Genomic DNA, 18018 nt, shown 5'->3' with positions numbered 1-18018 from the left:
ATAAGGAAAATAGCCTGCTTTGTGCTGTTTACATTTCTAACTGACTGACTTTGATCTCTGCCAAGCTCTGAAGTCGCCATGTCATAAAAGCAACAGTCTCTCTAGATTTAGCACTGACTTATCTTCTGCTATCACCTGCATAAGCTACTATCTTATTTTTTGAGAATACTGAAATTTAAGAAAATAAAAATACTAAAGCATTCTATTTGACGTTACTTTCTTCCACAGTTTGCAGTGCATTATTAAGATGAATAGTATCAATCTTGGTGCATTGCAGTAAGTGAATAAAGGCACGAGGAAGCAGACCTATATGAATCTGACAAAAGAAATGCGCACTTCCTCCCAACCGCCCCAACTCTGTTATAGCTGTGTGCTGCTAAGTGGTGTCACCTTGAGTAAGTCAGTTAATTTTCTGCATCTGACTTTACTAATCTGCAAAACAAATATAGTACTTAGTGACCTATGGAGTGCTAAAAGGCTTAATTAGTTAAGGTTTATACAGCACTTCAAAATCTTTAGATGAAAGTACAAGATTACACAAAATCAAACAGTTGACAACTACTGGTGTGCAATTTCTAACTCATGCAAGGATTTATCCCTGAACTTATGCTACTGTTTGGCAAATATGCTCAAAAACATTTTCAGTAATAGAGCTTCACAATATGATAGGATTTGGGGGGTGTGTGTTTCTTTCACATTTCCTGATTTTTCAAGTCTTACAAAAAATGACCCCCAAAACCTTATAAAACCACACACTTTTTGTTTTTACCTGAGATGTTGGTTGTTACATTGATTGTGGTTGCCGGTCCAAACCCTTTCACGGTGCTTGCACGTATAAAGAACTGGTAAGTAGTACCGGGATGCAAGTGTGAGAAGACGTGGTGTGTGCTGTTCCACAGCTTTGACACGGTTTGCGGAGGTCCTGCGACTGGAACTGCAGGATCAAACGACCGTATACTGCTATAGCTGACCTGTGAAAACAATTATTTTTGTAACAATTGTTACAGTTTTTGGCACAAGGGGATTAGGTTAGCTCGGCTGGAAAGGAAACAAAAGACATGCTCATCTAACTACCCAGCTAGCTTGGGGATACCGTGAGGACTTGATGTGTATTATTGTAGAGTCTGCTTCACTTGAAAGGCTATGCAGGTGCCCTTCATCTCTCTTTCTTTGTGATTTTAGTTTGTGTATGGAAAATTTCACTGTTACATTTAAGTTAGGACACCCCCACCATCCTCCCCATCTCCACCAAACCCCTTTATTTTTCACTTCCTGCAATACATTTCCCTCTCCTCTTCTAATAATCATATTTAAATGCTGTCCAAACCAAGCTAATATATTTAAAGCCAGCAATGATATCTTAATGTACTGGTTTTGACTAGGATGGAGTTAGTTTTCTTCATAGCAGCTCATATGGTGCTGTATTTTGGATTTGTGATTAAAACACAAAAGCTTGCACTTTTGCCCTTCCGATTCTCCCCCCATCCCACTGCAGGGGAGTGAGTGACCGGCTGAGTGGGGCTGAGCTGCCCACCACGGTTAACCCACACTATTTAAAGAACTTTGTTAGCATTAAATAGATAAACAAACACATTTAAGGGGTTTTGTTTGGTTAGTTGGTTTGTCTTCCTCCTATAATTCACTAGTACCCAAAATTATATCCTCTGATCCTTTAAAAAAGGAGTGCTGGACAGGATGGTGTTTGTTCCTCAAATCAGCTCGTGTTTCCTGCCAACCTCCTGCGGAGGTCCCCAGAAGGCTCATTTATTTAATACACTTTAAATAGAATATATACGGAGGTTTCCTTGAAAGGTGATACCTAAAGATCTGACAAAGCTAAAAAACATTGCTCTAAATTTAATAACCACCTTACTTTTCATGTAACCTTCTCTTCCAACAAAGAAGATTCCGCAGATCATGGCTGTCATGGCTTTGGAAGGATGCACAGTAATGATACAAGATTTTTAAAACTAGCACCTGCATTGTAATATTGTTATACTCACATGCCAAAGCCACTTGACAGGGCCTGCCAGCCAACAACATATGAACCATAATTATGATTTTTCAATATCTAATCACTACACAAAATCCAGTATTCTGCAAATGAAAGCAGCATATAATTGAATAGCTGCCTACAGAGCATAAACACCCACCGTCAGCCACCCCTCTTGCTGCACTTTCCTAGCCCTATCCTATGCTTGTTAGCTGTTTAATGATTACCTCATACTGAGTAATGATGCCATTTGGATCCACAGGTTCCTTCCAGTTGAGGAAGATCTTATCTTCAAAAGGAGTTCCTTTCACCGACTTGGCAGGTATAGGGCCTGGCACTACAAACAAAATAAGACTTTTAAAAATAGGAAATTCAAGAGACAGACAAATTAAAGAGATGACAGAACATCCTATTAAAGCCAAAAGTGAGCATGGCTCTATTTTTATTAATATTCATTCACATGCAAAAGGCAGTGGTAGAGAGTACGAAAAAACACTTCAAAGTGTATTTTGTCATTCGCAGTGCAGAGAGAGCATGAAGTTGAAACGTTATCCCCACATACGGTTTTCAAAACTTCATGCAAAGTCAAATTGTCTCGTAGTATAGCCAGGGGAAACAGTTCAAGCTAGATTACGACTTCAGGGAACATCACTGAACTCTGTAATAAGCGTATCTTAGGACAAGGACTACATGGTTTTAAAATCCTTTTAAAAAGAAAAATCAAAGGCAAGGAAAAGCCTATGTCATACCCCATCTTCCAAACGAGAGGAATGCTTACAAAATAGTTTTCAGTCACCCCTTCTTACGATTTGTTGTTTTAACAGAAATCCTTGTTTAAAGAGGGGGCTAGGCACAGGGCAAACACGCCAGCTCAGCTGCCACTTCTTTCAGCCACTGACACGCTCGTGCTGCAGAAGGATCAAAACTGCTTACTTCAAATCTTTCCAATAAGAGACATTTTCAAAGCTTTGAACTGAACCACACTAAGATGACCCTACTTTCTTATTTTAAATGGAACCAATATCCCTGGTGTAATAACAAGTCTGAAGTGTCACCTCAGGCCTCTTCGCCTGAGTGATTCACAGTACCTGGTAATCCCATCAACACCAGGCGGGAGCACTTAGTTATCTCCCATTTCAGCTTACAAGATATTTTTGCCTACACGTACGGTTCCTTTTTAACCACAGCAGCTCACCTGATTTGAACACATACATGCTGAAAGAAGGGGATGAGGATAAGAGAATGCCTGAAGAAACCCTGAACCCAGAGAAACACCCTCCTCCCTCAAAAAGCCAAAGTTGCCCAAATCCGCAGTCTTTCAAGCTAAAATGTTACTTCTACTTAGTATATTGACATATATTTCTCTCCCCTTCTTAATCAGCCTATTTTCGTCAATGCAACTTTCAGTAAGCCTCACGCATGACATTTCTCGGGTATTAAATTATCAAAGCACACTGAGGTTTTACAAAGAGTAAAAATAAATTAAAACCCGCTGGATCAAAGGAAGCGCCAGGCACTGTGCTAGCAGCACCAAGGAGTGAGTGGTCTGTCTCAATAGTAGGATTTATTTATATGGAAGCTATAAACGATGATCTGACCCTTGGTACAAACAACATCATTTGGCACATTAATAATAAATTCATGGAGTCAAAAAAGCCTACAAGTAAACAGATGAGAGCTTCACAGAAACCGTTCATCCATCTGTCAAGCAAAGGCTTAGGAGAAGTTAACTAAAATCATACGCTGCTGCTTTGCTTCAGTGTCCCGATGCAGACTGGGCAGTGGATGAAGGCTGACACGTCATGACAGCCCCTGTGTGCTCTTCGTGGCATTCAGAGACTTGCTGTAGGCACTGCTTTGTTTTTCATGGGAATGCTCTATTGTTTTTCTTCTCTACATCTCAAATGAAGTACGAACATAACCTGATGCACACAACACCTTCCCTGGAAGATGCGTGCACGCGTGTGTGTGCGCATGTACATCTGTGTTTGGGAGAGCACGTAGGAATGCACCGGGGCACGCACACAGTTTATGAAATTTGACATTAAAGCATGTTAAAGCACGCGAGGTAAAAAGAAAACAGACACAATTGCTCAAAACCCTGCAAAATACTTTTTGCGTGGTGCTTTTAAAGAACATGATTCATATTCAATTGAAACTGGATATAGGACTCTCAGTTTTAGGGTTGCATAAAGCCTCCTACATTTTCTGTTTAAACACCCAAGTGGGAGAAGCCTCCAGGCTCGTCATGTCGCATGACTGTATTTTCTTCTCCTGCAATATAAAATTTGCTGCTTGTGGCAACAGCAGCAATGTTAAACTGTCTAGAACTACATGATCCCAGTTAGTTTCATGCTTCTTTTCCCACTGGCACGAGAAGGGCACAAGAACACAAGCTAGCACAGTGATGAGCAGCTTGCTGGGAATCCAAGTAAAAATAAGGTCAGAACGTAAGAGAGAGCAAAAGTGTCTAGAAAAAGAGAACCTTAATTCCCACAAACCTCACCCACCCCTGCAAATTCACCAAAAATGAAGCTTGGGATCAGCTTAAATTATTCAAAAGCTCAACTGGAATTAAAACAAAGAAACAAATACAAGTTCAAACGCCTAGAAGAAGGAATATAAATTAATTTTAGTTTGAAGGACATGGTTTGGTGGGTCTGAAGTTCTTTCTTCCCTTCCATTTTTCCAGCTCAACCACAGTAAAAATGTCTTTTATTTGCACAGCTTTACCAAAGGGGCAAAGGGAAGTGTGGAAAGAGAAAAGCAGGAGCAGGAATTTGCTTAAAGAACAGAGTATCTGTGAGCAAGCCCATAGATTCATCGGTCAGGTTAGTCAAAATAATGCCTAAACTTCCACATCTGTGTTTTTATGTCTTTGTCCTCAGGTCAGTTATTAGTTACAAACAGAAATTTAAAAAAGGCTGAAAGTAGTGAAAAAACCCCCAAACAAGGAAACAAAAGATCAACAACAAAAGAACGACAGCAAGGTAACCTGTTGGTAACACTATTTTGAAGACTCAGACTACATCTTTCCAGGTAGGCAGCCATTGCTGTCTATTCCCTACGACTCCCAGCGGGACTCTAAGGACTTAAAAAAATACCTTAAACTTCACCTTTCCAAAGCAGTGTACAATATTTAGCAAGGACTCCGGCGAGAAACAGCCAGGTAAACATCACCCTTGTGCTGATAACAGCTTTCGGAAGCCTCCTCACAAACAGCCCAAAAGGCTTTCTTCAGGCTTGCGTGTGCATCTCCAGAAGCCCCACCGCTCACCACAGCACCTCTTCGCTGCCTTCTCAACTCCCATTCTTCTTCCTACGTGAGCCCTCGCTCTTCCCCTTGGACTTACGGATAGTCTACACTAAATCAAAACACTCGAGACTATTACAAGTGTACATTAAGGTGAAGTACGTTACTTAAGATTCCCTATCAATGGCCAGGTATCTGAATAATTCAAAAAGTCTAAGTAGCTGCTCGAGGAGTTGGACTCGGACCTTTTGGCCTCCGCACCCTCTCTTTAAAAAGATTCTGGTCCCATTTTCTTTCCATCTGCTGACCTTGTGAAGTGTTACCCCACCATCTCTCAGTGACAACAGTAAACACTCTCACATGCATTATTCTATGCTAAACTTCCAACAAGTCAAGATTTACACTTATCTTAAGAAGTGAAATCATTCAGGTGGGTTTAATTGTATGGGTTTCAGAAGAGATTTTGAACTTAAACAAAAAAAATATTATTTTTCCTATAAGAAAGTATACAAACATAAAATGCACGTGTATATAAAAGTAACATAAAACAAATTCAAAGGGAATTTCAGCAAGGTTTTATAGTGGGAACATCACAAGCTCCTCTTTCATGATTTACATGCATTTCCAGAGCCCTTCTAATGAAGCTATATATTCGTATAGTGAACAGCTGATAATCTTTTCTTCTATATACCTGTGGGATGGTGGACTTCTATAAATACTATGCATAATAAAAGTACAAACCATCAATCTGACATCAGATCAATTCATTTTAGAGCAATATATTTGCATTAAATTATGTCACAGTCACAAACAAATTGTTATTCACAAATAGTGTCACTTAAACCTTGTTCTACACTAACTTAATGGGAAATTTATATTATAATACATTACTTCTGAAAGAACAACGTATTAACTGACACCAACCACTATAAAAATGAATTTATATTGCTTCAGTTTTCCCACTACAAAATAATGAAAGTGCATGTAAACAGTATTTTTATTATTATTATACTCTGTGAAAGCTATGCAGAGTATTATTATGCTATATGGTAAAGGCTATGTGCAGATATATACACGGTTATAGTGGGAAAAATTTCTTTGTGGTACTCAAAAAGTGAAGTGTATCAGCAACAAACAGCCTTTCTCTGAAGGTAGATGCTCATTTTCAGGAGGTGGTGACAGTCAATCTCTTCTACTGTTTAAATGTTGCAAGCAATTAAAATGGCCCACATTTCCATTTGCTTTTTCTGAGGGATTTACCATTTTAACTTTATGCTTTGTTAAAACTTGAGACTAAGGCTTAAATAGAAGCAAATTTTATATAATAAAAAGGAAAAAAAAAAACAACCCAGAATCGCTATTATTAGTCTTTACCGTAGGGTATTTACACCAAAGGCGGTGACAAAAAATGACTTATTTGGAAATCGCTCAAGCTGCACCATTTGCAGTGAAGAAGAAAATGCTATTGAGTGCTATTGAGAAGAAAACTGACTGCATATTAATAGTCTCCTTCGGTGCACATGCTCTTTGGTTAATGATCTCTCCTCCTGGAGGAGCAGGGCTGGTGCAGGTGCCCTGGGAGGTGGCAGGGGTGCTGCCCTCCCCGGGCAGCGGGGGGGGCACTGGGCCGCGCTCCCCGGGACTTGGCGAAAGCCCACAGCCCTGCACAGGTCTGCGTCACCCACCCGGGGCCACTGCTGGACTGCGTGGGCACTGACCCGCTCACGCCAGGGACAACTCCCCGTACCTTCCAGCCTATATAAAACTACTAACACAACAAATATAAATGCTTACAATCAAGCTACTAACCAAGCTGACAGAGGCCAATCAGTCTCAGCGGCGGCGGCACTCGCCATAGATATTGGTGCAAATATCAAACGGGGTGAAATCCCCGAGTTGTGGATTTGCTGAATTTGGGGGCTCAGGCACCTAACACAGTATTTTGTTTAAAGCCTTTTTACGCCAAATGCTGACTTCAGTACTCCTCACGTCTGGGACTTGGAAACGTTTCTCCACGTCGGGGTGAAATAACCTCACATACTCACACCCCTTACAACTTTCTAAAAACATGCAAATCAATATTCAGAGAGTGCTTTCAGCTAGCGCACGGCTTGGACGTAACGGGAACTCGTGGGCCCAGGTGTAAGCCCTCATTCCACTGCAAACTGCTGAAATAGCCGCTAATACTGGCCTATTTGCAGGCATCATTAGGTCAAACACACCGTTTCAACAAATCATCTCATATGCAATATCACTTTTTCAGCTATAAAGCTTCTAATATAGGTATCTAAAGGAAATGAAAGTAGGAAGTCATTTCAGCCAGGGTAAATAATTCTGGGTTTCAGGATCAATGTTTCCTGAGCTATTAATATAAAACCTAGCTTGTATTTCTAGTCTCTGCAATACCTTAAAACAGCTTACTTCATTTGTTGTTTGTTTGGTGTAAGCTTAAAATAAATCTCTGCTAATAATTTCAATAATTTCATACTTTCTCACAAATCAACTTTTCTGATGTCTTTAATAAAAAGTGCTTATGTGTCTTTCTGCAACCACTTTTTCTCTCTCTCAATGATATGCCAATAGCAAATCTTACCTACCATCTGACAAAAGGAATTTGGGTTATTTTCATGAGCTGAAGGACAAATAGGTTATTCCCGGATCCTTCTATTAATGGCAATAGGTCGGTTATAATCAGTTTCGGTTCACTGCTGCTAAACACACAAAACTTCCTCCCTTATTTGACTGTATTGACACTAAATTTTGCCGCTGCTCATGACACGTAGGTCACTAGTCTCCCTTTTTGGTCAAGGACTGGGGTCAATACCTTTAGCAGCGGCATTTATGGACAACTTCACATTTAAACTTTTATCTCCCAGTCATGGGTTTCTCTTTATTAACTGCAATTATTTGCCAGTTTTTTCCCCAATAGGATTAGTATACCGGGTTCACTTGACATTCACGCACGTGTCACTCAGCTAGATAAGTTACACATTTTTCGAGACAGTTTGCCATTTCAAGCAATCTTTGCAGCCCTCCTTTGCAGCATCAGACATACTGCCTGCTCATCTCGCTGCATTAACTTTTCTCCCAGGTGGGCTATTTTTGTTACTTTTACAATGCTACTAGTAGAGTTTTATATCTATGTATTTCCAAAGCTCCTTGAAGCATTGTTTGTTTGTTTTCTTTGGTTGAAGCATATTTTCTACCTCCTCTTTTTTCTTCCCCCCAGTATTTTCCTGGGGTGCCAGAACAACTTGAAAAAGCACAAAGGAAAAGTCCTTCTCATGTTAAATAGTGAATGGAGAAAAAAAAAAATTCTATTTTTTTTTTGTAAAGGCAACTCACAGCCCTACTATCAAACACAGAAAAATACTAAATGTCAACTATTTCCATAAAATCCTCCCTCAAAGATGGTGGAAGGTATTTCCTCTCCGCACATTTAGAAAGTACACTAAATATTTGACTTTTTAAAATTTTTTTTGGTCCTCCAGTTGTAACATTTCTGCCTTTCTCTTCTGTTTCCCAGAGCGGTGAGCCTGCTGGAGTTTTCCCAGGAGCATGAGTAATGGTTGGACAGTTGGTGTCTTAACCCTGCATCGCAGCTTTAGATATCTGTGCACAGAGCTGAATGAGCCATACTCTCTGAAAGATCAGGGGGCCTTGTTTGTGTCCAATGAGCATGTCCTTTGGCTCAGACCAAAGCTTTGGTATACTTTAAGCCCCAAAATGGGTACTTAGCCTATTCCAAGTGATCTTTTTCAATTAGTTGTTTGCCTGCTGTTAGCTGACACACTCCCTTACTGGTTATAAAATCACCATCGAACACCCTGAGCTTCACGATTTGCTTTCTCTGCAGCTGCTCTCTCAGAGCTAATGTCACTATCCCTGTTAATCCACTGCCCTTTGCATCTGCTTCCAAATAAAAATTAAGGAAGCATTTATCTGCTTTAATCCCATTCACCATCCACTGCTTTTAAAAGGGTCCCTCTGAGTTCGCAGTGCCCTTGTGAACAGGCAGCTCCGAGAACGCATGCACGCTGCTGATTCATGCTAAGTGATAAATTCACTGCTGATTCTTGTACCTTCTTTGAAATGCCAACCATCATCTCTGCCCAGAATGTATGCATCCCCAGATTGTGTGAGCCTTCCGCTTTTTCCTTTATCAAATCCTTCAAACACTGTCCATCTCCTGTACAAGCCAGGTGAAGCAGTGAGACCCTGTCATGGCACAGATAACGCCAAGTTGCCCGGGTACTCAGAAGAGTTTTCTCCCAAATCTTAGTGATAGTGTGGTCTCTCCCCTAAGTGAAAGATGGTGTTTCACCCATAAAACGCTGACACATTTCCTTGTTTTCATCTTCTTTTTGCACACCTTGTTTAACAGTGTATTGCTCAAGGGTTTAATTTTTACGTGGAATACAGCTCTTTGCAAATTACTATAATATACTTTAAAGATTAATTCCATCTATCCAAGTTAAATAGAAATACTTAAAACCACCGAGTATTCAGATCTAGCTCTGGTCAGAAAGGAGGCTATTTTCAGACCGATATTCCTGGCTTTGCTTTCTTGCAGATACTGAATTACAAGCTATTAAAACCTTCCTCATTTGTCAGTCATGGCTCCAAAGGTCTGAAGCACAGCTTCTGAATCCTACCCTGCTCTTCTACTAACTGTTTCCTGAGTTAATTCTGCTCCTGGTACCGTACACTGCTCAGTTATCGCTCACCACTCTGGGAGGTCCGGCCCAGCTACGCAGCCTTATATAGATGTGAACCTTCGTGAAAGACAACCAGAGATCCTCACTGTCTCACGCCAGAGCCCCGCAAAGGTCCGAGGTCCTCTGCATTTAGGGAATGCCAGAAGTTCAAATATGTATAAAGCTCCTAGCAGAAGGGAGGAGGTGGAACGATAGAAGAAGAGAGATGAAGGGAAAGGTGAAAAAAAACCAACAACAAAAAAAGAGAAGAAAGGGACAGAGAGCTGGAAGTGTGGGGAAGATGAACGAAGCAACAGAAGATGAGGGCGAAATGGTAAAGACGAAAAGAGACAAGAAAATGTGGGGTAGACACCTTTAACTCCAACAGTCTACAAAGTTTTTACCTGATTAGCAGATCTTTGTAAGAAAGAATGGCATTGGAAAGAATACTGCACTACAGAAAAGCTAACAAAAAGTTAATTATCTGTTGTTGTCATCTGGAGTTTTCAAAGTTTCTATTTATGAAAAGTACGCAACATAAGCGCACAGGTTCAGATAATCATGTAATCAGTGGCTATTTCTAATTAATGTTATTTGATAATGTCTGATATCCGTTAATGTCCTCACTATGTAATTAACATCGTGCTCATTCTACAAAACCTGCAAAAATCATCGTGACAATGAGGCTACTTCTGACCACATGTGAAATATGTGGGGCACAGACTCAGGTATCTTCCTGTAGCTCTCATCTTCCTAGTCCGAGTCCTGCTTTAGGCTGCAAACTGTGTTTTAAAACAGTTTCAGACAGATACTTGATCACTTGGCTGTGGGACTAAATTAGCAGCATACACATAGGCAGTCAACTACAGAACTCAGTTTACTATTGCTGTGAGAGCTCGAGGAGAGACGCAGGTGTGAATACACCTTTGATCCTCTTAGACAGCTGAAAGCCCTCCGTATTGCACATTGCTTGCATGCTCTGTATTTTGAAATACATGACAAAGTGGACACAGACTTTCAAGTCAATCAGTAACGCACAATTAAAAATCTGCATTTCATTTCCAATATCACTGAGCGGACCTCACAAGAGGCAATTTTCAGGTCACAAGCATTATTACCACCAGTGTGTCTAAGTATAGGTACCTTTTAAAATGTATTAATCCCTCCTGGAAAACAACATCTGCTTGAAATAGTTTACCTTAGCAACTTTTATTCACTGGGTGAAGCTTCTTCTACACTATGGTACCTCTGACACCAAAGCTGAGCCTAAACAAGTTCACTGATAGCACACTGGCGTGCTAGCTTGAGACCAAAACCTGCCTTGTGTGCATCATTTTCCAAGAATAATCCACAACAAAACCAGAGGACAAAATATATGCACTTGACTCTGCTCTTGACAAGCACCGCTATAGTGACCAGCCACCATCTCCACACATCTAACTAGATAAAGGCTATCAGAAACCATCACCTTTCTTGAAAACTTAGGTAAAAAGAAAAAGAAATCCATTTTCCACGGACATAACAATATTACTACTTTTTTTTTTTCTTAACCTCAAGGAAAATAGCAACCACAAATATCTATAATGTAAACACAGATACAGAAATAATTAATCATGGATTATATTTATAATTAACTTTTTAAAAAAGTAACGCTAAAATTTGAATTGCATGAAATATTCTAATTCTGTACTTGTCAATAAATCTTCATGTGATGCATCTGTATCTCTATAGTTCTCTACAGCTCCTCATATTCTACCTATTTAATAAGCTGTTCTCTCTTCTTTATTGCAACAGTAAACACATTCCTCTTCCATTTCTTGTAAAATTGAAAATATATGGCAAAAAAGTGCTACCAGATTTTAACCTTGATTCCTATCGATATATAAAGCTATACTTTCTCCTCCATTTTACAGGCAAACACACTACTTTTTTCAATTTTATCTTCTTATGTATCCACACTCCTACATTAGTCCAAGTATGCTTTTTTTGTTACCGATGGCAGTATCTATTTTCATTTTCCTGTTGTCAGTATTTTAATGAAATCTAAATATAAGAAAAGGAAACTAAAATTGCTCTTTACTACCACATTTTAAATGTTAGGGAAAAATATCTATTTTTATTTTAATCTCTTTCATACCAAGATTCATAGCCTAACCACTGAATGTCACCATTAACATCTACATCCATTCTTTATTTCTTCCCAGGTAAGGTAAGTTCAACTGTCTTGTCAATGAAACTTCATCGAGAGCTTTTTAAAGAGGAATCATAGAATATCTCGAGTTGGAAGGGACCCTTAAGGATCATCGAGTCCAACTCTCAAGTTGTCAAAATAATACTTCAACCTGATGGGTGGCTTTCAAACAGTTAACAGATACTATACACTGTAACCTGCAACATAAATTATTGCTCAAATATATTTGCTGAAGAGGTTTTAAATCTTGAATAGAGTCTTTAAGCACTGAACTCAATATTTAAATATAAATTTATAGACAAATTAATTTTCAAATACTACACCTAATACTGTGAAGAAGCCTTCACCTAACACCACCACGTGTTTCTTGTCACCTGTGTTAGCACATTTTTGGAATGACTGGGAAGCCACCCTCCTTTTTCTTGCGAGAGAGAGATTCGAGTTTGACTTGTGCTACATGGACAGTTTGGGCTATATATGCAGAGTGACAGCTGTAATACCTTTAAAGCTACTGTTTTAAGGCTAATTAATACACTACTAGAAGAGAACTACTATCCTTCGGGACACATATTGTAACACACAAAGTAATTTCCTTCCACCTGCCTAGCCTGGACTTGGATGTAATTTCCGTAACAGCATTTACGCATACCATCTTCGTCTGTCTGGATAATGGTCTCCTCGCTCTCCTTCCTCCCTTCTGGGTTGGTTAAGATCATTTTGAGGCTGACATTCGTTCAGGTGATCCACAACGTGCTGGGGTGCTTTGGGGTCCATGTCCAAGCAGTCTGCCTTGCTCTCGTTGTGTCCGCAGAAGTAGTGGTAGCATATAGTGACATTGAATGTGTGGCAACGAGTGATGTTGTAGCCCAGAGATTCCCAATCCACAGCGATGTGTCTGGCCTGGATCTCGGCAATCTTCAATGTTTTTGGTGTTCTCATAGGTTCTAGAAAACAGAATATAATGAAGAAAAACATCGTTAACGTTCTTCATCCTTGCACTGAACTGTAACTGGTAGATGATGCCTCCAGGAATGTGAAAGCAAAGGAGATACCCAACAAACACAGACTTATCACTGGAAGAAGTATCATCCTTTGTACAAGTACCCTGAAGGGAAAAAATCTGCCAGTCTCTGTTTTTTTCCTTCGTTCTTCTCCGGCGTCTCTTTGCAGGTTTCAATCAGTGATTAAGACTTAGCAACAGTGAGAAAAAGAATTGTTAATTAACAGTGCAGCAATTCAAAGCAATTGAGAATACAGGCAGCAGATGCAAGAAGAGTGACCAAAAGGCCACCCAGCTGTCACCGCTGGCTTCCCTTCTTGATATGCCCCCTACCTTTTTTTTCTTACCTGTGTAAATTAGATAATACATCATAGTGGTAAAGAGTCGACATTCACTACACTATGATTTATCATGCCACCAAGCAATGCTGTATACTAATTATACTAATTACCTTACTAAGCTAGCAGTTACAAAATGATGCAGATATTAATTAATGTTTATTATTTTAGTAATGAAGCTATTCATTCAAGCAAAAGCCCTCAGAAATATTACCAAAAATGCTTTTGGATATTCCCATTGAATCCCGCTTCTTTCGGATCCCCAAAACTTTGCCTGGACATTGCTCTGAGCTGGTAATCTCTGACCTGCGACCCAAGCTCAGCTGCTCTCTACACATGCATTTCCACCAGCAGAGTATGTGATGCTCCCCAAGCCGTCATCAATCTTTCATTGTCTCTCTAGTGCATTCATTTCTCATGCAAGACTAACTTTTATCGCTGAACTTAATTAAAATGATTACACAATGAAAATCATGACCATGACTATATATACTAGAGTTTCACTGGAAATGTACCAGGGGGATCTTCCTACCCTGCTACTACATCCTTCTTCACCAGAGAAAATAAAGCCTGCTGTAGGTACAGCTTCAGCCTCGTGTCCTTGCTGGTGTAAGGTCAAAACACTTGAGATTATTCAAGGAAGTAAAATATAGGATTTCTCTTTCTGGGCATAACTGTTCTTTGTAACTTGCATTTATGAAATCAGAGTCCCAACCAGGCTAACAACCTGCCAAAAGCACAGATGGTATATTGAAATAAGGAAATGTGAATCAGTGTAATCTATTCAGCACGCAGTTTGCCAGACAAACTGCAAACATTTAGTTTCAAACACCAAAACAACCAAGTTCTAAATATAACATAAAGGTATTCCTAGTAACATGATGAGTGTTAAGGATTAAAAATTGTGCCTATTTGTTTCCATGATCTATCCTTCCCTTTCTGGATTTTGAACAAGCATGTTCCCTTTGCCGTTAAGTACCGATTTATCATCTATATGATATGATAAATGAATATTTTTGACTTCCTGGGCAGTAGTTTTCTGAACTTATTGTATACTGTGACAACCAAGATCTGAAGCTGAAAGATAGCATTGAAAAGGTCCTTGAGAGATAAGAGACTTGAAAAGAAGGAGGAAAAAAAGGGTTTTTTTTAGAGTAAACAATGGCTGGTGCTTTAGCAAGTACCGACAGGTGTGAGGCAGTCATAAAAAAAAGTATCAACACAGTAGATCTACTGAAGGAGCTGGTAAGAGTCTTCAAAGAATCAGTATTTCCTTGGATACTGCAAGCACTTAGAAAAAACCCGAGCACACTCAGGTGTCAGAGAGGAAGAGAACCGCTAGAAGAAAAAAAAAAAAATTATCAGCCCTTTTTCTCATATGAATGCAGTAAAAAACCTAGTTATACATACTCTGATTTAGACTTGAGGCCTAAAAGAGTAAACATATCTTTCACCAAGGAAGTTTTGTATTATAGGCTTATTTTTCCTTCTAAAATGGATTGATTCTTCTCATTTTAATAATTTCCTCTTTATTCTACTAATCCAGGTTATGCCTTCAACCACCCACACCAGAGACGGAATTCAAACCTGAATTTAAAATTTATTGGAACCTCTAAAATAAACACAATGTCATACATGTTGTCTGGCCATGAAGGTTGAAACTGTTAATGTTTGAAGCCGACCAATCAGTAACAGAAAATGCACTCCATTTTCATCTGGCTTCTTTCATGACAAGACTTAAACTGCATTCACACTATGCTGTATGGCACTTTTGAAAGAGAAGAGAAAAAAGAAAAGCTTTGTTAATCTTAAAGAAAAATTATTTTACAATTCTATGCAAATTTTACAAATGTGTCGCAGTATCAGAGGAGATACTGAAAAGCATCCTTTATTCACCTGTCAAAAAGGAAAGAATGAAAGACAGAGTGTGATCTCGCTTTCTCACAATTATTCCCTTCTTTGGCAGGAATTAAACAACTTCTGCAATATTGAGATGGTAATTAAAGTCTGCAGAGTCTCTCAACAGCTTTGGTAAACTCTGCCAACTGTCCCACTGCTCCTAAAATGATGCTTTAAAAACACAATTTTACTCTCGTTTCTGGGCAACATTCATCTCGGGGATCTCTCGAGGTAAAGACCAATTGTTTTAAACTACCACACCACAAAGCCTCCATCTGTAACACCTCAGTAGAAAACCATCTTCGAATAAGTATTTTTCTCAGATAAAACACTACTGAATTTTTGAGTAGGCTTCCCCAAAATCTCAGCATCTCATTAAGAATAACTTTGTTCTCGATGGGGGCGAAAAGAAGTGGTCACCTGCTGTTTTTCCCTTTCCCCATCACACTTCAGGGTTCGCATTTTACTGGAACATTTTCTTAATCCTGCTGGGATTTAATTTCAATTTATGCATTCTCTTCTGATCTCTGGATACTTTTTCAGTGCTACTAATCCCAGTAAGTCAATTTACATCTTGTCTTCCCAGTTGTTGTTTGCTCACCTTTCCTCTTTCAGTCACATCCAGAACTTTTATGCAAAATACACGGACATTCAAGCCCATGACTTCTCACTTCGTTGTTGAACTACTCATGTCAAATCGGCACGCTATGCCAAAGAGGGAAGAAATAAGACACTCCCAAAATCTCTGTTCATTTCTTAACCTATCAGCTGGAGTTTCAATAATAATAGCAGAAAGCACTTAGTATTTTCCAAACATTAATCTACCAATTACCCCTGTGAGACAGGTAAGTGGTGTTAATCCTTTTCTGCGAGGAGAAAGAGACACAAAAAGGTTAATAACTTGTTCAGAGCTACAAGGTGATTTACTGCCAGGGCCGTAAGAAAACTGAACAGTACCCAGCTCCCAGGTCACCGGTGCTCTGGCCACCAGACAGCATCAGCTAGCAGCAGCAATTCAGAGGGCTCATTTACACTTTATTTGGCAGTGCTTCCACGAAAATGCTAACTCCACTCCTCAACTCCAGTTCTTTTTTAAAGGAGTTTTTTTGCAGATTGTCTTAGAACAAGTTTGAAAAAGCGTAACAGTGCCCAGACACTAAGTGAATATCTGAGCATAAGGACAAGTTATTTGAAAAACAGTAGTTTGGCTTATTCGATTTGAAAATTTCTTGATTGAGAGTTTGGAATTTGAGTGAAACAGCATATTTTTTGCATTAAATCTTGTATTTAAAACCAAAATTTTCGGGAAGGGGTATTCAGAATTTATTTTTTCAAGCCTTTTTCTCCAGCAGAAAATATATTTAACACTGGAGGCAGTTCCTTGTGGTGACAGCAGAAAGTACTTAGGGCTTCTGCTGTTGCAGGAAATTCAATATCCTGTGACCGTACCAAGCTCTTAAACGTGAACATCCTGACTGGCAGAGTCATTTCTTCCAACAGAAATATGGCAAAAAGGCACATGGATGGTGGTGGTGGCGGCAGGGTTGACCTTTATATCCCCCCCCAAGTCTCCCTGCTGAGGGCAGGCTCCCTTCTGCCAGACACGTCGTGCCCACGGGCTGCTGCCATGACCTCCACCCCATTCCCACCTCTGCTTACATCCAACTTCTCTCTCCTCCCTTTGCGCTCAATGCCTGGCAATACCCAACCCTGTTATCTTCCTCCTCATCACCCTCCCTTTATCTCTTGGCAAAGGAATACTACCAAGCTGACTCAGATCCATCATCTGATCTGACTGTTTTTATTCTCACTGAACCAATTAAAACCAGAGGCATTGGGAGAGTATCGAAAGAACAGAAAAAACAGAATAATAAAAGAGACCTCTACACTTATACAGATTACTAAGTCCTCATTCCTCAACCAGAAACTACATTAAGTAAAGGAAATACAGGCACGTGGCACTCACTTGCAACAACTTCTGGATCAAGAAGATTTAACCCAACTTTATGGGGTAAAATAAAGAACAGCTTCAGTAATTCTCCAAAGGTTAATAATCCAGGAATAGATGGCAAAAGAGACTGAATCTGTTGACCCCAAACCACCTCTCAACTGCAGGATGATTTAATAAGACGCTCCAGATAACAGATAAAATGAAATTCAATTTCTTTAGTGCTTGATAAGCAACATGTGATACGACAGGTCAATATCGGAGCCTCTTTGTAGAGATTATCTTCACAGTGATGGCAGTGAAAACAAAAGCCTTCACAGTTGCAGCAGAAGCAAGGTGAGAGCATGCATTTCCTCAGAACCTATTTTTAATGATAATATGTATTACCCTGCTGTCAATCAGAGAAAAACAGATGTCCCAAAGTTGTGACAAAAATCCCATAAAATGAGGCTAGTAAAGCATGACAAGTCCTTTGTTTTTCCTGCCTTTCCTCAGAAATCCTAAATGTTGATTGCGAGACACAGTTTCATTGCCATTTACCTGGCAGGGGAGGGGGAATTAGATCTTCTGACCAGAAGGCAGAACACACATTTATTCGCATGAAATGGACAACAATCAGACAGATTTTAAAGCACAAACATTTCAGATAAAGACGGTGGTTCTTGAACACCACCATACACTGTCTATATTCTGTCTGTG

At 39.6% G+C, this 18018-nt stretch overlaps 1 protein-coding gene across 1 annotated transcript in view; it reads right to left on the bottom strand.

The window, feature by feature from the left end:
- PTPRK (protein tyrosine phosphatase, receptor type, K) overlaps window positions 1–18018 on the bottom strand; it is a 311793-nt gene that overhangs the window by 62757 nt on the left and 231018 nt on the right. The window contains 4 exon segments of the mRNA XM_009325628.1: window positions 770–971; window positions 2221–2330; window positions 12784–12869; window positions 12871–13078. Of these exon segments, the coding sequence (XP_009323903.1) occupies window positions 770–971; window positions 2221–2330; window positions 12784–12869; window positions 12871–13078 (606 nt within the window).

Source organism: Pygoscelis adeliae, unplaced genomic scaffold (assembly GCF_000699105.1).
Source record: "Pygoscelis adeliae isolate BGI_AS28 unplaced genomic scaffold, ASM69910v1 Scaffold54, whole genome shotgun sequence".
Lineage (NCBI taxonomy): Eukaryota > Metazoa > Chordata > Aves > Sphenisciformes > Spheniscidae > Pygoscelis > Pygoscelis adeliae.
Note: the sequence above shows the minus strand (reverse complement) of the source record. Positions and strands in the feature narration are given on the sequence as shown.